Source organism: Ascidiella aspersa, chromosome 2, assembly GCF_963924565.1.
Source record: "Ascidiella aspersa chromosome 2, kaAscAspe10.2, whole genome shotgun sequence".
Taxonomy (NCBI): domain Eukaryota; kingdom Metazoa; phylum Chordata; class Ascidiacea; order Phlebobranchia; family Ascidiidae; genus Ascidiella; species Ascidiella aspersa.
The window spans coordinates 23,423,617-23,449,015 of NC_139448.1; the positions used below are offsets into that span (position 1 = coordinate 23,423,617).

Below are 25,399 nucleotides of genomic sequence, written 5' to 3' on the forward strand. Positions count from 1 at the left end.
CGAAATTATTTCAGTTTATATGGGGATCTAGATGGGAAAGAGTTAAGCGAACGAAATTAAGCGCAAATACTGAACACGGAGGAGCAAATATGTTGGACGTTGACGCATATATCATGTCGCTAAATATTAAATGGGCGTCAAACTTTTGACGGCGAGTATTATGTACCATGGAAAACGCTTAAAAAGGGTGTTCTAACAGACAAAGAGTTCGAATGCTGGCTGCTAGGAGACTTATCTGCCACATCGAGGCAATGTTCTAGGCCAGGGGTGTCCAACAAGCGGCACGCGTGCCAAGTGTGGCACGCGACCTAATAAAAAATGGCAAGCAAACCCCCTTAAATACTTAATTTGTTATTCAGCCAATACTTGGTATTTTTTAATAAATTGTCATTGTATATTCACAATATTAAACAATTGCTACAATTACGACACTTAACAATTACTTTTACTACTATAACATTATATTTTAGTGGAGGCTAGCATTAACATAACTATTAAGTTTGGTGTTGAAGCAAAAGTCAGCTCACCGACGGACACTTAGATGCATTAATGCTAACTACACGTTTTTATTATTTGCAAAAAACGCTTTTATTATTTCAAAGAATTATATTACCAAACTTTGGCACGGGAAGAAATTATAGGATCGAAATTGGCACGCCGGCATGTTTGAGTTGGACACCCCTGTTCTAAACTGATACATTTACGCACTACTAGAAAAGCAATATCAGACTGAAGTATATGACCATAACATAATTGCAAACACTTCAGGTCCGTCCCCTATGGGTAAACAAAAACGCCCGACTCAAGACAGAAACGTTTTATTTAAAGCCACTTATCAATGCGGTAGTTATTGACCACAATGATCTTCTAAACGAATCGGGACACTATATGACCTATGATCAACTGGCAGTTAGTACAAATTCCACCCAAACAATATAGATTTTAAGACCTTTAATAAAATGATCGCTGCTCTCCCACCCAAGTGGGACCACTCCACGGCAGGCTCGCCACTCGAACTAAGCTAATCACCACTTTAAGACAAACATTTCAGGTACATAACTCATCAAAAGCTTTATACAATGAGATAAAAACATACACTACTGATCGACCGCATAAAAACAAAGTAAGTGGGAACGGGATTTAAATCTAGTACCGAACACAACTCCTTGGTCAGGTTATATAAAAACACTTGTAAAGCCACAATTGAAACTAAACTGCGATCCTTTCAAATTAAACTTAATATTCGTGCGATTGTGACCAATGATGCGCTATTCTCGTTTGATATAACTGAAACCAACCGGTGTGTTTTTTGCAACTTAAATGTTGAAACAATTTCTCATGTGTTTTTCTTTTGCGAACATTTTGCAAAGTTTTGGGAAGAAGTCACTGCTTGGATTTTATCAAAACTTTTTATATCCCTTCAAACAATTCCAGTAACTTCTTCTGTTTGGTACTGTAAATGAGAATGCCTTGCTAAACTGTTTACTGATTTGCGCTCGCTTTGTGATTTATCGTTGTAAATATGCCAAAACGTTTCCTTCTTTAATGATGTTTAAGAACATGGTAAAAACAGTGAAAAAAACAGAATACCATATTGCGCTAGGAAATAATAATCTTGGTGCTTTTCGAGTTGGGCCAGTCTTTAAACGTATACCTGTCGCTTATTTTTAAGTACTATCCGCCTTTTATTTTTCCGCCGTGTAACTTACTATCGCATAATAACATGAACATGTAAACGGACGATTTATTTCCAGCTCCGTACCAACAGTTGTTAAAAGATAACAGAACTTAATTTAAGTATATACTACGCGTGGTAGCAACAGCCTATTTAATAACAAAATAAGTATATTATAAACTTACGTAGAATATATCGAATGCTTGGAGATCGATAGATTCGAATTCAAAGGTATATTCACATTCCAAAAACGAACTAAACTCCCACTGGCATATCGCTGATCCCTCATAGTCGCTCGGAAAGTTTGGCGTGTTTGCATGGATTGGGAGATCGAAAGGGTGAAACGTTTCCCCACAGTTGTCAAATCCAACTAATAAAACACGCAAAACGCTAAACGTGCATTATTATAATTACTACAATAGCTTAAGATAACACCAATTATGGTTATTCTTTTATGAATGCACGACCTTATACATGATTTTTTGTCATTAAAGGTTTTCTTATAGCTACTGTAGTAAGATTTGTTTTGGTAAAATTGCTCCTAGAGTGCCTTGGCCTCGGAATTTTCTTAAAGCGTAACAAACAAAAAATGTTATTATTGGTTAAATATCATTGCAAAAAATAATCAACGTTTATTCAGCTATACTTGCTCTGAAGTGAAGTTCTACGAATGTATGTGTCTGTGAAAGTTCGCACACCAAGAACATTTGATTGGTCTTTGACTTTACGTATCCACCACCTGTTCCTGTGAACGTACCGAGCACTTCTCCTGTAGCGTCAGTCCCATCATACACCTGTGGCAAAATAAAGAAATTAATGCCTCAATTTCATCAATTCGGTTATGGATTCGTGCGTTATCAATTAAAAAAGACGAATTAGTGACGACCCTAGGTCAACAATTCAAATTAATTAGGTGCTTCATTTATCGCAAGAAAACAAAACCACAGACTAAAAAATCGCCTGCTGTCGAGTGGTTTCGCGTATAGTCGGTCTTAAATAGCTCTTAGAAGAGTTATTTGGGAAAATAGTTTCTGACCATTCCTCTAAAATAACATGGTAATTGTTTAGCAGTAGATGCAAGGCTGGGGTTGTTAGCACGAGGATTTCTCTCAAATTTGTTTTTTGCTCAATGGAATTACGTTAAATGCAAGCTGGATTTTTTTTTATGGTTTAACCGGTTTTAATGTATTCTTTACAGCCCAAGGTGCATGCCACGGACTTCTCTAATGAACGTTTAAAACATTATTCGCGAAAACAGTTTCCTTTTAAATAGTTAAAACAGACAAAAAAGTTTGACGGCATGCCTAGATGTGCCCTTAGCAGGAATTGATTTAAGGGGGAATTTAGCCGTTGGGCGGATTAAAATGCGTGGTCCGGATCCGTCCAAAATAAAGGTAACTCTAAGTCAAACACTTACCGTGCAAATGTTACCGTTCATAAGGTCTCCAACAGGCTGGTACACATATGACAGCACACCAGTGGCACGTTGATAGGTAATTTCAGTTTGGGAATTGCACGAAGTTTGCAAGTTTGCTCGAAAGTCTTGAGTTATTGTTCCACTTACACAGATGTTGCCTTGTTGGGCAACTAAAAAAACAATTTTTTGCAGTGTTGTAAACAAGTCTTTTTGAAATGACTTAAGTCCCAGTCAAGTTATTTGCAAAATAACTTAAGTCCAAGTCAAGTCTTTTTGAATAAATAACAAGTCAAGTCCCAGTCCAAGTCATCAGTTTCGCAAGTCAAGTCCCAGTCAAGTCATAATTAGGGCAAGTCAACTTCAAGTCACGTCCTTGTCGTAAAAATAAAACGTTGAACTATTGGAATTTTTAATCTCGTACGATTATGAGAAATAACTGAACTAAAAAATGAGAAAAACGCAACTTATAGCAAGTGATTTGTTTTATGTGCAAACATTTGGATAAATAGCTCAATTTTATTAAAAAAAGACTTACAGAAAGCACTTCAATTCAACCTAAGTAATTTGCCCAAAAGACTTAAGTCAAGTCAAGTCATTTGCCCGAAAGACTTAAGTCAAGTCAAGTCATTTCGCCCAAATGACTTAAGTCAAATCAAGTCATTTGAAAACAGTGACCTAAGTGCACTTAAGTCAAGTCATTGACTTAAGTCATTACAACACTGATTTTTTGGCTAAAATAATGAAAAGAAGAAAAACTAACTTTATTCTAACTACAGCCTTGTTTATTTAACTGTTTTAATTCCCTAAAATAATATAGTTAAAATGCACATTATCTTTCCAAAAACGTTAGCCGTATGGAGTCTTTTCTATTATGTCATAGGGTGGTGTCACTTTAAGAAAAAAAAACACTCAAATCGAGTATAACATTTTACATGTTTTTACCTCGACGAATGAGTATAGTTCTAAACAATCTAAAGTATTGTCTTTAAGCATTATCACGCCAGGCAGAAGTGCTATTTCACTTGTTTTGACGGTGGTGGTGGTGACATATACGATCGGGCTATTTTTTCAAAAAAGGGGTGTAGTGTATAAAACCCAAATTAAGTTGTTGAAACTTTATGCGAAGAACACCCCATCCGTCAGAAATCAGTGCAGTTCTAAGCAAAAAGGTCTACGACAATCAGTGCATTCAAAGGATCAAAAAGTCCGACTTTAAGACTTTGAGGTCTTGAACAATGCACTAATTTGCATTAACAAATGTGCATAAGAAGATTAAGTTTAACAATACTTGACCCAACTAAACCCAAACGCTAACCAGCGCCCTAACCCAAATAATGTGCGATAATTTAATAATTATAACGCTTCAGGCCCCAATACCTCAATTTGTGACGTAATAATCTTAAATACAATGGACGAGAAACCATCAGAGTTTGGGCTTTTTTCCCCAGCATTTAAAGAATTATTAAAATAACGCACATTATTTGGGTTAGGATTCGGGTTAGCGTTACGGTTTAGGTGGGTCAAGTGTTATTAATCCTATCTCATATTTTTTGTTATCTTTTCTGAACTTTTAATGAATATTTTTAATTTATCTTCGCCGGGAGTTTACCTAAAGGTCCAAATCAGTGCATCGACAGGACCTCAAGGTCTAAAAGTCTAGACTTTTCTGCCATTGGATGCCCTGATGTCGTAGACCTTTTTGCTTAGAAATGCACTGATTTCTAACGGATCGGGTGCGAAGAACCTCCTCGAAAATCATGCCAAAAATACGTTAGCTGACAAACATTTTAGAGGCCGAACAGATGATTCGTTGTTAAGTAAGAACAGAATAAAATAGATGGCCTGGCGCAAGATTTAAGATACCCACATACAAAAAGTAACAAGCTCCTATTCCACAAGAATTAACGTTTTACTTACCGACAAAAATATTGAGAAAACTTGCCAACACTACTAATATTAGTATCATTTTTATATGGTTTTGAACAGCTAAAGAAACACGGTGACTTATATAACTAATAGTCCAAATTTCTTGACAATTATGAAGCCTAGCACAATGTTGCAGACATCGTTTAGCAGAACAATACCGTTCATGAAGCGGAAACTACCGTGTCGATGTATCATAATATCCGGCGCAAGGAATATTTTATGATATAATAAAGACTGCAGCTGCAGGTATCATTTGCTTCGTTAGATTGATTCTAAATGTTTTTTTAGTAAGTTCCAATAACTAGAATTGTTATTTACAATGGTTATTCGTTGTACAAATGCCATCCATCAACACGAAGCTTCTAGTGGGTCCCAACTTTTTGTTCTCGCGATATACCCTTTTATATTATACAAAACAAAAGCGTTAAGCGCATCAACAAGTCATTTAGAAAGATAATAGTTAAATTGACGAGAGTAAACATTTCTGGAATGATATTAAGCCCGTTTGTATGCACCTTTCGCGGGAAGATTAGATTAAGTAATCCATTCCAGCGTCGTAATTACATGGCGCGAAATTTAAGCCAGCTTGAGTGTACAAACTGCACTGAATAAAACCTATAGAAGGTCAGAATAAGGCCTAAACAACAATTTAACTAACCCCAAACCCCACCCCTAGGTACATCGCTAACTCCCATAATACTTTCCAAATACCATAATACTTTTCCATAATACTTTTCAAAACCCCATCCATTACCCACCAATAACCCAAATCAGGACCAAAAATCCAGTGCCAAAACGGCACCGGTCAGACTAGGCCGTCCAAACCTTGGCACCAAAACAGCCGATGCCTGACCGATGGCCCCGATCGTCTCATACCCTCTACCCACAGGTTCGGGCGTTATTATGACCATTTAGGCCTTATTCTAATAAGTTTAGGCCTAATTACGATGAATTTAGGCCTTATTCCGATGATTTTAGGACTAATTCCGATAAATTTAGGCATTATTCCGTTGAATTTTGGCCTTATTTCGATGAATTTAGGCTTTATTTTGGCAGATTTAGGCCTTATTCAGACGGTTTTGATCTTATGCTGTACTGGATATCACTCTGTATTTGGCTGTATTATGTCGTTGGTCTTAATACTATAGTTTTATAGATTTTTCTGCTTAAGGTATTGTTGCTTTTTAGGTATTATTGTGTGTTCCCGATAAGATGTACCAAACATGACTAATGAAAACTGTATTTGGCGCTGGCCTAGAATCCTACCACAGCATTGAGACAATTATTAAATTTTGGACGATAACTTTCATAATTTGACAATAAATCTTTCGTGCCTTTATGAATTTTTGATTGGAATAAGGAAAAATGTATTGCTCTTTTAATGCAACAGTGAAAAACTGGGCTCATGTAAGCAAGAATTACTTTAACCAATATTTTTTTTATATTAGACTAGATCAGAGGTGGCCAACCAGGCCATAATTAGGAATGTCCCACATAATCTACTTTTATCCCTTTGCTTTTCCTTCTAAAAAGGACACTTTTAGGTATCTGGTTGGTAGGTATTTATACGATGTATAATATTTTAAAATAACTATACCAAGTTTAAAATAGTTAGAAGTAGCAGTTGTGGAGAAAGATCTTTCACATAAAGCAAGATAAACTTTCTTTAGTTTTCTAAATTTGCCTGTGGTATTATTTTTTCTCGGTTAATAAATATTTTCCTAATATTCTGTGGCGGATCCTACATTTTTGCTTGAGGTGAGGCAAATGTTTCAAAATATGTTGTCACAAAGTAATGCCATAATGTGACGTCATTAAACAAGCAACCCCAATAAACCTGCTGTTATCGATCGCACTCGTGCGCAAATGTGAAATGAAGAGACAATTGGCATTTGCGAAAAGCGTCGCAGATGTTTGCACCTATCGGGAAAACGCGTTTATCTTTTTACTTTTAGGTTAAAGAGTTGTTATTTTCGATACAATAACCATTTAGAAGTTGCGCAAAGCGCCAGCTAATTAGATTAACTAGATTTATTAAGCAAAGTGGCCAGCTTATGATCAAAGAAAATGCTCAATAAGTAACTTCGCAGTAACGTGATAACTCTAGTGATATTATTTTTATGCCGAAAGGCATCTATATTTGTTAAGGATCTGGCTTAGCTAACGATTGTGGTGGGAATACACGATTTTATGCAAGCCGAAACCTGATGCCAAGTAAAGTTATACCCAGTACCGGTATTCGTCCGATATTAGGGTGATATCGGTCTTGATCCTATATTAAATGTTTTGTAATCCAATGTATAGACATGTAAAATTTCTAAATAAACATTACATTTAAAATCGAATATAAATAGGATTCCAAGCATAAAGTCAAAGTTTGGCCTATAGTGCACTAAAAGTTATTACTTAGGCGATTATTTTTTAACTTGTCAAAAAATGTCAAAATTTTATCAAAATTTACACGTTAGGTCAACATTTGTCAAAAATATGACAAGTAAAAATCGAATAAATATGCACATAAATTGTTTACAAAATTAAAAAAAGCATGATCAGCGTTTTGAAATTGTCGTTAAGTTAAGATTCTATCAAAAAAAAAAATAGTTTTGAGTTATATTCAACGGTTTTTGACTGTATTCTATCCTCATTAAAGCAATATTATATGCTATACGCGAGCTGGCAGAATTAACCACCCAGTCCTAATTTATCGCATTAGGTTCAGCTTTGTGTTATATAGTTATTTATCGCTGATTTATGTATTAAACAGTATTTGCTGTCGTTTTTCGCTTGTGATTTGCAATTATCTCATTTCTTATTTCGATAACTATATAGGTTTTTGTTAGTTTTCCAGATTATTTTTACGTTGTATATCAACTGTTTACACAACATTTTTCCAAAATAACCAGCCCCTTGTTTTATTGCAATTTTATAGCTGTTTGTCTTTTTTAAATGACAAAAATATAAACTCATGCATTTGTATGAGTTTTGCATAAACTCAAAAATAACTGATTTGGATTCGACCGTTAGTTAGTAAAACAACTAAAACGTTTGGATGACGACGTCAAGACACTAATGTAGTCATTACAGAACAATGCGTTGTTTAAATCAGTGCTCCGAAACCTTTTTTCACTTGCGGCACACCAAAAGAGCTAAAAAATTCGGCGGCACACCTACGAAATAAAATAATGATCGACACTAAACTAGCTAATTTTAAAACAACGAGCCGAAGGAGCCAAAAATTTTACATTTTACATCAGGGCTGCGGAGTCGGAGTCGGAGTCGGACTCGGGACTCGACGGAGTCGGTTTGTTTTGCCGGAGTCGGACTCGGGACTCGGGTAAGACCACGTAAAACTACCCGAGTCCCGAGTCCGACGTGCGCATGCGCAGTATCAAATTTTTAAACTGTTAAGGCGGCAAAATGTAAGTTGTAAAAGTGTAATAGCAAATGGTGAAATATTTTTTAACCATGTAATGCGGGTGGATCAATTATGACATCAATAGGAGTGGATTGCAAAAAATCCACCTTAATTTAGTTGCGTAAATGGGTAAAATACAGGCTGTAGAGTAGGGCTACCATATTTTCAGCACCTTAAAACAGGACATTTTCTTGCCTGCAAGTAAAACGAAAGTAGAATTGTTACGTTTGAGAAAAACGTGCCATATCCAAGTATTGCATTCAGCTTCGAAATTAACACGTCCTTTTCTGAAACACGGATACTTCTGGAGTAGCTCATCAGTAAACAGAGTTTTCCTTTTCAGCATTATAGCTTATAGTTTGCTTTATTGTTGTTTAAATTTAAAGAAAGCGTTTGCTGAGAACCACCTGATGCCATAAACAAGTGGCTCTTAATCTTTTTCAGCCGTGTCTCCCCTCCCCCCTCTCTCTACGAAAAGCACTTCGGCATTTTTAATTAAATATAACTGAGACAACTTGAAAATAGTGAAGTCGCGCAAAGCGCGAAAAAAATTGGGTTTAATTGGCGCTAAACTGTAAATTCAGGAGGATTTTAGCATTGGACACACCATAAATTGCTCGTGCATGATATGATTTTGACAAACGCGTCGTGAGGGCATTCACTCCACAGTTGTAAGGCTGCGCTGTCAGCGCAAATAAAAATGTAAGCGCAAAAATTAAACTTTTCGTTATCGTGTTTCAAAAGATGTGATAACACATAACAACACGAGCAATATGGCAATAACATTATCGATTCGCGCAAAAAAGTTTGAGTCCCCTGTTGCTAGCCTATTAAATAAAACATGGATAAAAATAGTTCGAACGGTGGATGACTTTTATCGGTTATCTATAAGTTAGCAAAATTTTAAATAGGGCCGTTATACCTTCAATGATATGAAAACATGCAATGGCACTCAAAGAGAGTTTGTGCTAAAAAAAGTTGACATCTAAGTAGAAAATTTTTTGCCGTTTTATTGTTAAAGTTGGCAAAAAACAGAGTTTGTACAGCGCTGTAGGAGTGGTGTACAACACAGCGAAACCATTGGAATCATTGCAAAAATTAAATATTAATTTAGAGCTAGCGCAAAAATTATTTGAGCAACTACGGTAACTCAAAACGCGAAAAAAGCGGACATTTGGACATTTTTGAGCGTCCTCAGAGGATCATTCAGTTTTCTTGAGAAAAGATAACAAATCCTCCTAAAAGAGGACATATGGTAGGCCTACCGTAGAGTCAGAGCTGGACTCGGGACTCGACAAAATCTTACATTTGGCCGGAGTCGGACTCGGGACTCGGACTCGGGTTTTTTTAACCGACTCCGCAGCCCTGTTTTACATTACTTTATATTCTGATTTTGCAGTTTTACGATCTTCCTAAAGTATCTTAAGACGATCAAAGGGAACTCAGTTGCGAGCACTGGTTTAAATCAATGTATTTCTAATAGGTTATAATTTTGCCAAAAAACTATATTTTTAGGTCAAAATATTAATTTTTAGGTTAACATTTCTTATTTGTTAGGTCAAAAAATATTCGCCCTAGTCATTACCATTGCATTTATTAAACTGATCAAATCTGCTTAGATAGCCATATTTATAACGTTATTCAGCATATGATGGCGGTAATTTTAACCTAAAATATTAGGTACCGGTATCGGAATAAAATTATAAATATCGGGGATCCTTTAATGGTGTTAACTGATAATACCCAATTTAGCTAACACATTTTGTATGTTTGAAACAGTTACGTCAAAATCAAATAGTTATAGCCCGAGCTCACATTACAGATCACGCGAAAGCTTTTATATTGGCAAGGTTAACAAAAAACTTGTGTAATACTACCATAATAATGATGTCACGTATTGAAATAAAATGATTTCCTTAAAACAGACTGAATCGATATAGATGATTCACGCGACGACAAAATTGTGCGTTTTAGCCGTCACAATAAGCAAAATATAGTTTTAGAGGGTTGAGGTATAGCCTTGGGCCATAGAATAAAAACCAGCATTAAAAATTCCCTGGAACCTTCTTAACCAAGTTTTTTTCCAATGCTTTACGATTTGTTGTATTAAAAAGCAATAGAAAACATAGAAGAATTTAAAAGTTTGTCAATATATACCAAGAAGCTACATATCGGAAAGCTCCTGCAGGTCGTCTAGAAAATACGCTTTACATAAAAGTCCAAAACGCGCTCATGCAGATCCAAACATCATTATCAATGTAACAACAGCCACCAGGTGAATTATACAAGTTCGATGTTGATGCAAAGAGAAACCTAAAAAAAATAAAGTAAGTAATATAAGTAAAGATTTGCTATACCAGAACTTATTTAATGAAATTTATTATTATCGATAGCTTAATTATGTCTAAAATTATTTAATATATTAGATTTTCCACGGCAAATAATAAAAAAAATTGTTTATTCGGCATTTTTTAGTTTTGAAATGACTTTGTCAAAATTGGTTGGACTACTGGCGTTGTCCCGGCGATGTAAATCACACGAGCTGCAATAAAGGCGATAATTTGCTAAACACGCCGTATTTTGCTGGACTAAAGAAAATAAGAAGTCATCAAGCTGTGGCCTTTTAATTACTATTGCATGATACATTGTAACATGGCCGAAGAAAAAATGTATATCGAACAAATATATGTGCGCTGAGGGAGCAAAATGTTTTAAACTCATCTATTATTCATTAAGAATTATACATATGGGACTTTAAAAGTATACAATGCAAAAAAACCTTTGAATTGATCACCCTCCACAGGTTTTTTTGACTTATCTGGTGCCACAAACATTTAGTACAGGGTTTATTGGGGGCGAGAAGGGTTAGCAAGGGAAAAAGGGACTTAATGAGAAAACAACTTTATCATTTTTTTTTAATATCATTTTTTTACTCGAACTTTTCTTTTGCTCTACTGCCGTTCCTCATATTCAGTTACGGTCATATGAATGTGGCAGAATACTTAATATACACAGTGTTCTCAGGGAGATTGTACCTCGCTGTCTCCAGCTATATGTTGCCAAATTGTATTATATAAATTAAAAAAAAAATTCACGCTTCGCATGTCTGTGCGATGTTTGTATTTACCCGAAAACACAGTTTTCATTATGCATACTAATGTGGGTACAAAATATTATATACGGAAAGGGGGCGTGAGTTTCGATAGGTTGTGACAATGGGGGAGGGTCCAAAAAGTTGGAGAACCCCTGAATTGAAAGAATAAGGGATAAGTTGTAAACAAACACCAAGGCGTATCCGTTTGAAGTTACAGTGAAAATTATTGTTAATTCAATTACACTAGTTTTTGTGTTTCAAGCATAGTTTACTAAAATTAAGTTTTATTTCAAAACATTAGTTAAAGAGCTTTTAGGAAAATCATATTTTGACTTTGCGGCCAATTGTCTTGTTTGAAACATATATTTACAAAACAAATATGCTTAAATAATTGGAATGCTGTTTATTACTAAAGCGTTTTTTTACGGATTCTTAAATTTGTAATAATTATTTTATACCAAGAAGTATTCGTAAAATATATTGTAAACCCAAAGTGACACTAATAAACATGACGGAATGTGACTACTACGACGAGATTGTTTTAATTTATTTTTGGCATTAACATATATAAGTTAATTTGGACAGAATATGTCATTTGAAAACGCTGTCTGAGGTGAGATAAGATTAAGAAGCACTGCTGTATAGCAAAATTTACATTGGCAAGCTCATCACGTATGTAGACAAGTGTGTCGAAAGATATTTTGCATGCACTTATATAGAAACTATCAGTATAATGACAAATACATTACCATTTCCACTCGGCGTAGTTAATACTCTATCTCTTCTCTCTACTCTGATGCTTCGTAGAGACGCTAAATTTATAAATATTATCTGTAATGTTTAACCAGAATATAGTTTTATCAGCACTGCATGCATCTAAAGCAGTGTTGTAATGAAGTAAAATATTTGAAACATTTTTTAAATGACTTGACTTGACTTAGGTCTTTTAGACCAGGGGTCGGCAACCTTTTTTGCAATGCGGACCGGTTTAAAACTGAAATTTTGTCGCGGGCCGGCCTTAAAAACAACAAATGTTCAGTAAAGGAAATTTACAACTTTTTTGAATAAAAAATGCATTTTTTGCTGTGTTACTCACATGGTCACCTCACGAGTGCTTGATACTTTGGGATTTTTTTTATACAATTAACCATAAAGTATATTTAATCGAAAGTTAATGTGTTTTGAATGTACAAATACATTTAAGTTTTTTTCCCTTTTTCGTTTGTTTTTCGGCCTTTTATTTACGGTTTAGGGTTTTATAAAAATTTCAATCAGGCAACTCTCCTACGGACCGGTAACGAACTCGTCGCGGACCGGCGGTTGCCGACCACTGTTTTAGACAAATCACTTGACTTAATTTAATTGTTTTAGACAAATAAAGTCCTTAAGTTGAAGTGAACTGTTTTCATTGAACATTCTTTGCAAAATTGGGTTATTTATCTTAACTTTTGCGAATAAAACTATTTTCTTGCTATATGTTGGGCTTTTGTTATTTTTTTATCAAGATATTGCTCATAATCGATAGTTTACCAAATTTTTACAGTTTACCGTTTATTTTTTGTAACAAGGCTGGACATGAGTTGTCTTGCTCTAATTATGACTTGACTGGGACATGATTTGGGCAACTGATGACTGGGACTTAAGTTATTTTACAAAAAGCTTAATCTAAATAAAGCAAAAAACAACAAAACCAGCATATAAAGTAAATATTAGCATTAAACACAAGAATGTTTATGCTGAAAACAAAAACAGGAAAAGGAAAGTTTTAACTTACTCCAATTTAAATTAGGTGTACCGCGAGAATTGGTGGAGAGAGACGTTGTAGTTGATGTACTTTTAGTTTTAAGAAGGTCACGGCTCTTTTCAGTGACAGGTGTAGGACGAGAATCAGCTTCAGTTATGAAAGGGTGTGTGCTTTTTACTCGATGGATTGTGCTTCCACTGCTGCTTGCAGCAGCAGTGATTGGCGTAGTGCTTTCTGAGATAAAAAACAACACTTTCTTGACACATAACAAGTTATATTAAACGTTTATAAATCAATTAAACGGACTGAAAGTATGTGTGACTTGGCATATACAGTCTAGCAGTGCGTGATTGATAACCACGGTATTCTATTAAAACATGACTACGCCGAAAGCCATCGCAGTCTAACCGAATTTGTCGATCAATTATGCATCAAGCCAGGCTAGAAAACAACTAGCATGCAGTGAGGTCTGAACTCACGAATTCCGGCTATATCGGGACCGTCGCTCAACCAACTGAGCTGTCACAGGCTCAGAGGTGAGCTAGTGGAGAAGCAAACATACGCCAATGCTTGCTATACATTCTGTCAGTACAAGAATCTTCACCTTAAAGGGGATCTACAGAACCACATTATTCAATGAAAGATGCACTCACATATGTGTTCAACAACTGTGATCTCGAGCCTTCTGAAGCTGCTTTTTGACCAATGATTACGGCTTACGTATCATTATAACACCGAAAGCCATCGATGCAAGCAAGGCATACTAGAAAACCAACTATCCTGCAGTGAGCTTCGAATTCACGACCGCCAACCAAACCTTATTCTAACACATATGTATGCGCAGCTTTCATTAAAACGTGACAACACAAAATTTTATTTTATAATGCCAGCAAACAAAAATAATAATTTCGACCTTTTTGTATTTAGGCTATGGTACACGTATAAAAAACGGATAGCCACAATTCGTAACTAACACAAAACACAGTTTTGGATGTGTAAATGTTTTTATAGAAGCTACATACCGACTACATTTGCAATGCTCTCCTCTCTGCCTTCTCCACAAATTATATCAGCTACAGGTGCCTCTTCTATCGTCCAATACTGCAGACCAGGTTTATGGCGCCGTGGGTGGTTACTTGCCCTACATTGGTAAACACCTTCGTCTGTCGCACGCGCATCGTCGATAACTAGAGTGCTTCGAACTACTAAATACTCCTGCAATAAAGATTTGAAGTTATACAAGATTTCACAGTGCAACTTAATATTTTCAATGTAGTGTACCATCAGTCTTTGTGGTATAAAGCGCTATATTGACAGCGGCTCCGGTTTAATGTTACATTTATTTGCTTTTTACGCGAGCAATTAATTTGTTCCTTTTTTTTAATTCTTTAAACCCACCTACAGCAACGGTTTTGACCCATTTTGTAATGCATGATTTTACATAAACACTGCATTTGCTGCACAAAATTTCGAGCAATTACGCCACGCTATACTGGCAAGAATTTGAGTTAGAGAACCATTTAACCCACAGCTGTATTGCAAGGCAAAAGGCACACTAGGATTTGGCAGAATCGCAATAAAAAGGTGGTTCATTTTGATAACGTTAGAAACATTCAACTTAGATAAAAACCCTTGAAGCAAAAAATTAAAAATTTATTTACTTTGGTCACAATTAAGCTACTATTTAAACGACCTAAAATGTTTGCGCGTAACCAAAAAGTGTCTTGTCAGCATATAGATTTAAATAGTGCAATATTGCAATGATGACAGCAGAGTAACTGTTAAAGTAAATACAATCAAAGCAGTTTAAAATGTACTTAAAAAGAAAAACTTTTTGACAAAAAAAATGTAACGTTGCCACAAAGTGATAGTCTAAAATGAAAATTGGAAAACATTTTGCGACCGTGATAGCTAAAAGCAGAGAAAACTATCGGAGTGACTTCTTTATTAAATATGGAGTGGCTTTTTTTAATGTATATAAGTTTTCCTAACGCATCTGTTCATCTGCGTTTTCATGAGGAACAAACCTTTAAAAGTACCATGAATATCTGATATCCATATTTCTAATCCCATAACGACACCGGAATTTTGCAAAACAGGACTCGAGAAGCAATTCCAGGTGGACAGTGCAACTATTACTTTTAAAAATATATTCGGTAAAATATATATGTTTAAAGTAGCCACTCTCGACCTTCTTTTACATCGCGGCATGTTTTCCAAATTTTTTTTATTTTGCTTAACCAAGGGCCACCACACGGAATTTTATCTGGGCCCTAAAAATAAAAATTAACACATATAACTCAGGACATTCCGTTAAAAGCGAGGACAGTAATTGTTAACAACATCAACAGCACTTTTAGTATTCTATGTTTGTGCATTTCTGTTATTTTGTTCGAATAACAGAATCTGCCTGAATCCGAATGGTGAAAACAAACGATTCTGGTTGCACATTAATCATAAAGATTAAAGTACAGAACTTAGTCAACCGAAAATCAGTTTGTTGCAGCAGTTGCGACTTGCGTAGTGCACTACTTGCCTAGAACAGTTGGTTTAAGTTTTTATTAGCGTACTTTTTGACTTATATTGTGTTATGTTTTTAGATACTGATGATGCTTTTAATGGCGACATATATTTATTATAATATCAGATCTAAACAAACTGAACAACACACTAATCAAATACACATATTAAGCTTTTATCAATCAAGTTATTCTTAAAGCATAGTGTAATGTCTATATAATGGCGAACCATAGTGGAATTTATTTCTATACAATTATAGCTACCTCGACCTCGATGGTGACCCTTTGTTCCCTCATTGCCTTCTTTAGTTCAGTTGATGACATCACTGATGAAGAATCGTTTCGAAACCACCACTGGATTTCCGCGGACGTAGGATTGACCTATAAAACGAACGACACAGTCGTGATTGCGCGTTCAAACTAACCCAAAGAAAAAAGGTAGTTGAAACGTTTTTCAATATATCTAGCATTAAACTTTCCAAAGTAAACAGTTTTGCCTTATGTGCAGGAAATTAATGTAGGGGTCCTGAAAGGAGAATATATTTCAAAACGAAAAACAAAGCATATATATCGTTTGTGATTCTCCTTTGTTGATATAACAAAAGTAAAGCTTATCAGTGGAATGCTACAATAGAACATTAACAATCGAAAATGTCACACTTTTCAAGAACTTTTTTTGAAGAACTCATTCCGTGCTCTATCGTGGTGCCAGGAAATACGACCAACGGAGCAATTTTACGTGCCTGTATGTGTGTTCCAGTGCTTAAATTATTTATTGTCTGGCGTTCTTGTTTCGTGCAGAGCAGTAATGCGCCCAACAAATGATGCAATATGAACGCGGGATATTTTCGTATAGAATTATATCGAAATACAATACTTCTATAGGCCTATAACTGGAATACTAATGTTCATCATTCTCTTTATTCAAATTAATTGTTATTTTCAAAATTTATTGTTTTATTTTATATATCTATATACAGAAATGCCTTTAAGCGTTGGTAGAAAAGATTAGCCAGGTTACACTATTTTGTAGAGTTTTTTAATAGCATTTTAAAGTAAACCTTGTAACTTATTTTGATCGGTGGGGTTCCATTGGTGGGTCGCGAAGCATTTCTAAATGTTACAGTTTTCTACTAGATCGCAAAATTTTTGCATTGTTATCATTACGTAACATTTATGCAACAATGTAACAAATACGACGAGTTGATCTGATAATATTCAATATGCAACATCAAGTTTCGCATTCATAATAAATTGCATGTGTTTACATTGTTTCTTTATTCATTAATATGTTTTTCATTCGTTTGCTCATCATTGTGGGTCACACAATAACATTTGCATTAAAAGTGGGTCGCGAACTAAGAAAGGTGTCGAAGCACTGATTTACACTACAGTCATCAATGACCACATATGTTTTCGTTTTTATTGTAGATAAAGATTATTTCAAGTGGTTATATTGTTTTATGCCTTTATGTTATATGTACATCTTTTACCTTGCGAACTAATTTGGTCTCAGCCACACATGACATTCGTATCTCATTTCCGCACTTTTCACCGATCACGTCTTCCGGCCGCTTTTGAATATGCATTTCCCCTAAACAAGGTTAATTATTTATTTCAACAATTTTAGCCCAATCTTCACTATGGCCATTCACATTCTACAATACATAACATTAACTTCATATAAATCTAAACCTGATTTCAAATCATTACAGCTGTAAAAGCAGCTGCGTCATATCGATTGAAAGCGAAGGACAGGACACGATTTGCCCCAGTCTATGTGGTGCATGTGCTATTGCAAAATAAATTCGTTTTTAATCATTTCAAGATAGGCCAGTCGTTTTAAGATAATGTTTTCCGGTTAAAAATTCTAGGCAAAATTAAAACTTTTTCGTCCATGTTTCTTTGTATTACAAAACTTAATACACCATTCACAATTAATTGAATCCCTATATTTCATATAAATGTGCTTTTTGACAAAAGAGCGGCTAAGCTCATTTAAGCGGGCCATGCACTGTACTGACAAGTAAAAAAACAAAAACTCAAACATGAGTAAAAACAGGATCAGACGTTTTGTTCAAAAGGAAAATATATTTCGCCGGAGCAGTGATCGACTGGCTCAAACCTGCCGCCGATGGTTTTGGATTCTATAAAGATATACCCTATTGTTGATGCACTGTACTGAGCTATCTTCAGTTGATGTAATTAGAAAATTTAACGTTTTCGAGAGAAGCAAATATTTTCGAATTTTGGTAAAACAATCTTGTTACGTAAATTCCTGCGTACCGCAGTATTGTTAATGTTAACGATTTCGAAATTAAACTAAAATTCCTATGTTATTTTGTTAAATATAGAAACCAGTAATAAATTTTGGATGAAAAGGTTGCAAAGTAAAACCAATTAGATGCACTGGTCTCACATATTGACAGTTTAAATCTATGTCTTGAGGAATTTGTCTTATCACTGTCTTGGGCATCGGTGCCATTAGCACCTTGTCATTAACCATTATTTTTCACATCGCCCTTTCTCTAATCACATAGGGAAGTACTTACTCAGCTTCAAACCTATTACGAAACCATTAGTGACTGTCAGATCATTATTATCGGAAAATCCTATTTGCTAATCCCCATGTCCTCAATGTTTAATTGAGACTGTGAGATCACAAACGAGGAATTCTTTTAAAAAACATAAACAACAACGCACTCGTAAAATGGAAAAATATGCAGAGTTAAAAACATTAAGTTTCGTGTACAACATTAACTTTATGTCTCGAATTTAATTATTCACGGCTAAAACAAGTGGATGGTATTGAATTATGCAGACCCTTTCAAAGGCAGACGCGCGACATTTGGTATACATTATGCAGGCCCGCATGGCATCGCAGTATCATGCTCAGTTATTAAAAACATCATTTGGAATAAGCTACTGAAATCAAAGCGCGTGAGATGGATTATCCTTGTTGTAAAAAGGTCGCAATGGATTTTCGTCGTATTGTTGTATCGTGCGATTAGCGGCCTTGGCGTCATTTGGATGTCACCGAAAATCAAAACATTTATTTATTTATTTTCATTTGGCTTGGTCCTCTTCGTAACATTTTAAACTCGCATTAGTTTTGAATAAGCAATATAAATTTCGTCTATAATTACATGTTACTGAACTAATAAGACGTATACCTCGAGAACTCTTTAACACACAGTAGTAAATACAACTGTATATCATTACTTTGAAGTCCATTGTCGATTTATTCCAGTCGAAAGTTAATATTATAGTCAATATATAATGTTTACAACGCTTATCAATATACCATCTGCAAACGACAAGAAAGAATTGATAAATAAGCAAAACCTTTACGAAGGTAGTATCTGTTAACTGGTAAATATTTTGGCCCTTTGCTTTTACAAAATCTCCTTCTAACGATTTTTATTTAAGACGAAAAAAAGTTGAAATTTTATAGCTATTATTGTTTTAATTTGCTTACTGACGAAGCGACTACTGAAAAATGATTATAGGTACCTGTAACTGGGAGATTAACTGCGCTAAATAAACTGAAAGTCAACAACTTCCTGCTTCTCTTACGCGCAGAAAGAGGTCAACAGTCTTAAATGCGCTTGGCTAGCTGATAGACATTCGCGAATCTGCGTCACAAGCAAAGCGGCATGCCTCTTTGTCTTTACAGCTGAGAGAAACGAAAAAAGCTTGAAGAAGTAAACGTTATGCGTTTTCGACTGCCGTGTTAGTGCAAGTAACACGTGGATGATTAAACAATACGAACACGTGTGGCCCACCATATCATATTTGTGACCCGCAGAACATCGTTTAATTGATGATACCAAATTATTTTCTATTAGCGTACAGCTTTTATTGGTTTTGTATACTGTAGTATATCTAGCGCTTATAATCCCCTATATACCCAGAAAGTCTTAAAATGTACGCTAAAAGCTAGGAAATAAAATTAAATAATATTTGCACGTAAGTATTATAGACAGTTTTTTTACTACTCTTATGACCTAATCTAAACAAAAGCATTTTTACCGCCTGACAGGAATGTTTTTCTATATTTTAAATATAAACATAAACGCAAGAGCAAACGGGTTATATTTAAATTTCACATTTTGCCGCGTTGTTTCAGACTCCTTTAAAATGCAATTTAAATTCCATTTTTCAGCAAAAAGAATCATCGCTTTATCGAACCAAGTGCGATTCTTTTCTGTGTGCTCAATGAGCCACGTTTCCCCCATTAATGACAATTTGTTGATTAAGCCTTATTAATGACATCACGGTATGGCATAACTGCGACGTCATCTTAAAAAATGCCCTCACACAAAACCCTGGATGTGTCCCTGCTTGTGGTGTGTGGCCCTCATAATCGAAAAAGACTATTGTGGCCCCAGATTTCTAGCCTTATTGTTACCAAAGTTTCAAGTTTTTATTTTATTTTTTTTTATTTTTATTTATTTTTTTTAACGAAGAAAATGCTATTTTATTAGCGAACTGGATGAATTACTATTATAGGCTACCTGACCAAAATAACTAAATTCTTATTAAGTAATACTAAACACCACTTACTTGGTTAGTGTATATAATACTTCTTTAATATATGTATAATAAATTTTGTTTGCTCTGTCTTTTTGTATTTTTGTAGACGATGATACACAGATTTCTGTAAGGGGCGACAATGCATATAGATGTGAGAACAACTGCTATGTACCGGTATATTGCAGCACACATAGATCGTATGGTCAATCAAAGTTCAAGGGAATGGCTGAACAGTGAACATGCCTTGGTGACATATGTTGTTTGGCTCAACATCGTTGTGTTTTACGAAACCAAAGAGTCGTAATGTCTGAATCTATTTTATACAATCCAGCAGTTTGTTATTTTTGCACTGGTTAAATAATCTTTTCTTGAGTTGCAGGTTTTACGCAAGAAGTGGCATCATTGTAAAAGGCCTAGAGTTTTTAAACTTAGACAAAATATTCGGCTTTATCCAAGTAAAATAGTATTTGCAGTTTTAATTCTGGTGAAGGACTGCTGGCATTGTTCGGGCGATGTAAGTTCAGAACCGTTGCAATAAGCGCGGCAACCTGCAAAATTTATGAATTTTGCGTAATTAAACAAAATGTAAAAATCCATGACGCTATTCATCACTATTTTGTTTATGTTGTAACATGTCTGTGTAAATTTGCTAGTCTCGTGTTATAGAGAATGTTTATAAAAATGACTATGGCAATTAACATGTAATCAAAAACTAATGTTACGGATAGCATAACTCCATAACATCTTCGTCAGACGGCAAAATCATACGGAAATATTGTTTAAAATAGCAATAACTTTCAATAAATACAAATGTTAAGAAATGTTATGTTTGTTTTAGTATTTCTCGACGATCGGAAACATGTAGCCGATAACTGCAAAATAGCAAAGGCGCCGGGCGTTCCTTCGCGTTTGTCGCTTGTTGAGTCTGTATTGGGTTAACTAAGTGATTTCTGACAATAATTGTAACACCATACAATAGTTTTTATTCAGGGCGCATCTGTAGACATTTAAAAAAGTGGCGGCGCGATATTTTCGGGTATACATGTTTTTCTCTTAAATTGCTTGCACTTTTTTATTAAATAGGCTTGATAGTTGCATATCTTGAAAGGGACTCCAACTTTAAGCCCGAAATAAGAAAGGCATCAACGTTGGAACAAAACGCAGTTCGGAATAAGGCCTAAGTATAAGACTAATTTACTTAATAGATGTAATACGTCTAAATCGGAAGAAGATGTAAACCCAAACCTATACGAGCTTTTTGTCGAACACCAAACCCCACACTCAACTTTATAACTAACTCTCTTAATTTCAAGCCAAAACCAAAATTTCTAACCCCACCCATTTCCCGTTCGTACCACTATCAGGGGCAAAAATTCCCTTCAAACTAGGGTACCAAAACGTCGACAGCAAAACGGCTGATGCCAGACAGTTGGGCCCCAATGTTTAGGTCTTATTCAGACGATTTTTCGTCTTTAGATATTGTTACTTTGTAGGTCTTATTGTGTGTCACCTTAAATTTCTGTGGTATCAATGAAATAAGCCTAATAAGAAATCAAAAGACAATATATGTTTTATGTAGTAAAATATGTTTTCCTTTTGCCCGCGGCGCACCTGACAGCATTCTATGGCGCACAGGTTAAAAAAGCATAAAAAGCACTGCCTTATAATGATACGGCCTGTGTGGAAACGGCTTTTAATCGAAAGGCGTGGTATAAATTGTCACTGTTATTTAAAACATCTACTTATTAGTCTTCGTAAACATAAATTCTTATAAGCTGGCCATTAGGCAGAAAAGTATTCACTTGGTAACTTTTAATTCTTTAACCAATGCGATGACTTATTTTCAAGATTTACGGCCACGCGGATATTTGTGCTAACTTTGTTTGGAATGTTTTAAACGGTTGCGTCTAGAGCAGTGGTTCTTAACCTTTTTTCAGCCGCGCACCCCGTTTTGTAATTTCTCTGCTCGACACATTGATTTTTTCGAGCTGATTTTGAAAAACGGGCTGTGAGGGAATTGACACCTCAGTTGTAAGACTGTGATTTCGAGCGCAAAAAACATCAAGCGCAAAAAATTAACATTGCGTTATCGTTTTCCAAAAAATGAGACGACACACAATAGATCGGCAATATTAGAAAAAACATTATAGATTCGCGCAAAAAAGTTTGAGCACCCCTGTTGCTAGCCTGTTATCATATATAAAATATGGATGAAAAATAGTTCGAAAGGGGAATAATTTTATCGTTTATCTATAAGTTAGCAAAACTGAAATTAAAGAGGGCCGTTATACCTTTGATGATATGTGTATAACTAAAATAGGCAGAAAACATGCAACAGCACTCAAAGAGAATTTGTACTTAAAAAAGTAGATAATACAAATTACGCAGAGCGTGAAAATTTTCAGCAGTTTCAATGGTAAACTTGCTTAAAACAGAGTTTGTACAGCTGTAGGAGTGGTGCCCAACCCAAAGAAAACCACTAAAATACTGAAAAAAAATTAAATATTGAAGTAGAGCTTGCGCCCCTAGGGGTTAAAAACCAACGGTTTGTTTTACTACCATACATAAATAACAAATACTAACATTGCAAGAAACTCAACGAATAAATACACTTATACTTTCTAAAAATTTAACAAATTAATCATTTTAATTCAGATTAACTTAGGAGGCTTGTCATGAGAAAGCTTGTTCTTGGACTCCGTTTTTTTTATATTCGACTCTGTGTTGCACTGAGCCAATCGAATGTCTTCACTTTCGTCAAATGATTTCTCGATTTTCGTTTTTTTAAAGCGTTACTATTACTTGTTTTACGCTGTGCTAACCTCGCTGAATATTGGCCAGAATTAGATTTTGAGCTTCGCTGATATTTATGTTCTACGATAACGCCTTTAAAAAAATAGCGAAATCTCTGCACCTGGTATTACACGTTAGTCGCTCGCCCAATCGGCCTAACCTTCGATTGACACTTAATGGTCATTAGGCGAAGGTTATTGGTCGGCCAAAAAAACGCTCAACGTATAATTGCACAAGGCAGGCTGCATTTTAGGCCGCACAGTAATTGTTTCGTTATCAAACCTTGCCACTCGCCTACCTACGATTAGATGTTACTTTCTGCAAAAAAAAAACGAATAAAAAGCATCCAATATTCTTCTAACTAAACTTTAAACATATCTACTGGCGAATAATTGTTTTTGATAGACGTGTCAAAAAAATGTGTTACAAAACGCTTCAAGAAAGGTCCAGTTGTAATAAAAAACACAAATTTTAGTTATGTGGCAAATTTGAAAACTAGTGATACTTGGTTTTCCAATACAGCGACATAGCTATAATAGAGAGTTGTGCCCGTGCCCACCCAATGACCGTTTTCGTGGCCCCCAACAAAAAACATAGATATTATGTTTAAACAGGTGAAAAAAGGGTGGCGCATACATAAGTCTTTACAGATCAATTTGTACTACTCTGTGTGTTAAAGAGGATTTACACGTTTTTGTGACCCCTTATTAAGAATGTAAAGCTTAAGACTCGAATTCTATCAGTTGAAGCATTCTACGCCGCATAGGGATGTAGCCTAAAGCAAATAAGATTCGCGTGAGAAAAATATTAAAACAGGCAAATACAGTTTTGGATTTAAAAAAAAACATATTTTTACCGGTAACGCGTATCTACAATAAATATTATTTTACTGGAACGCCGTTTGGGGCCGTTTTAACTTTTTACTTTCACCACCGGTGGAACGATGCACAGAAATTTAACACATTAATTAAGTGTTTCAAAGTTCAAACTGTATTTTGCAGAAGGTTTTGCTTTTGTCCTGAATACGAACAATTGCCTTTATTGTATCACAAGCCCATTGTTAAAATTTCCGCAGCATATTTTTATTTTATTTAAAACTTCAATTTTATTAAATTTGTAACGGTTTAAATTTGGTTTATTGAAATATGTCAGACCAGGTTTTAAATACTGCGAAAGTAACAACCTTTGTTTATTTGTTGTTCATAATACCACATGTTTTTACTGACAAGTTTCTGATTTACCATCAAGATTATAAAGACAATAAAGGACTATGTCTAGCAGCTCTTTATGTTGAAGAAGAATACCAACTAAACCTCAAGAGAAGTTGCCCAGTTGACAACGTTGCATGGAAGTGGGAAAGACTGACTGGGGGACTGTTAAGAAACGTATTGTACCAAAGGTGCTTAGCTCTTTTTATCAACCCAAATTTAGGTTTGCCTAAAGTTGGGTTAGCTACGTGCGACAGTCACGACCAATTACAACGTTGGAGCTGCACTCATGGATTAGACCTGGCTGTACAAAACGTGAATGTGGAGGAATTTTGTCTTGAAAGTTATTTGTACAATGAACATATGACTGTTCGAGTTAGCGCAGATCTACAAGATGTTTGTCTTAAATCTCAATGGTTTGTTTACACTCAGACCCCTGGTGCAGCCAGGAAAGGCATTTGTGATATTGAACTAAAGGCGTTCACCCCGAGTAACAGTATGTTAACAATCGCTGGCACTAACGATGTCGGAAAGCCATGCATATTTCCTTATATCCGCGAAGGAAAGGAATCGTGGGGATGTTTTGAAAGGCCAGGTAGTTCCATGATTTGTCCGACGACAAGCGACTTTGACAGAAATCCTCAAAAATGGGGAGTTTGTTTGAAAAAATACCAAGGCTCGTTTTCGAGATGGACAAGACCATTTACTTGCACAAAGCCCTGTAATGGAGGAAGTTTAATTAAACAGCGATTCTGTTTATTTGCTCCTTGTGTAGGCCAACTCGAAGGAATTCCAGGAGATGAAAAATGCAATACGCAAACGTGTGACAACGGTGTGGTACTTACTAAAGGCGGAAACTCCCATGATTTTTCCACATACCTTGTACCTCTTAAAGGAAACGTTATTATCGGTTCCTGTCACTTTCCATTTGTCGTTGATGGCGTGAATAAGCAGGAGTGTATTACAGACTTTAGGCGAAATCTGCCGTGGTGCTCGCTTACCGAAGACTTTGACAGAGATAGCAAGTGGGGGTATTGCCTTAATGAACATATCGGCATGTGGAGTAACTGGA

The 25,399-nt window shown here is 35.4% G+C and overlaps 1 protein-coding gene across 1 annotated transcript; it reads right to left on the minus strand.

Annotated features, from left to right (window-relative positions):
- Nucleotides 1-10,260: 10,260 nt before the first annotated feature.
- LOC146164371 (uncharacterized) lies at nt 10,261-19,089 on the minus strand. The gene is made up of 7 exons (XM_083382367.1): nt 18,964-19,089; nt 17,284-17,384; nt 16,055-16,171; nt 14,294-14,486; nt 13,302-13,505; nt 12,277-12,339; nt 10,261-10,746 (listed from the first exon to the last, which is right to left on the minus strand). Exons 1-7 carry the CDS (start codon nt 19,022-19,024, stop codon nt 10,664-10,666), a joined length of 822 nt encoding a protein of 273 aa, XP_083238493.1. The 5' UTR covers nt 19,025-19,089; the 3' UTR covers nt 10,261-10,663.
- Between the last annotated feature and the right edge of the window lie 6,310 nt (nt 19,090-25,399).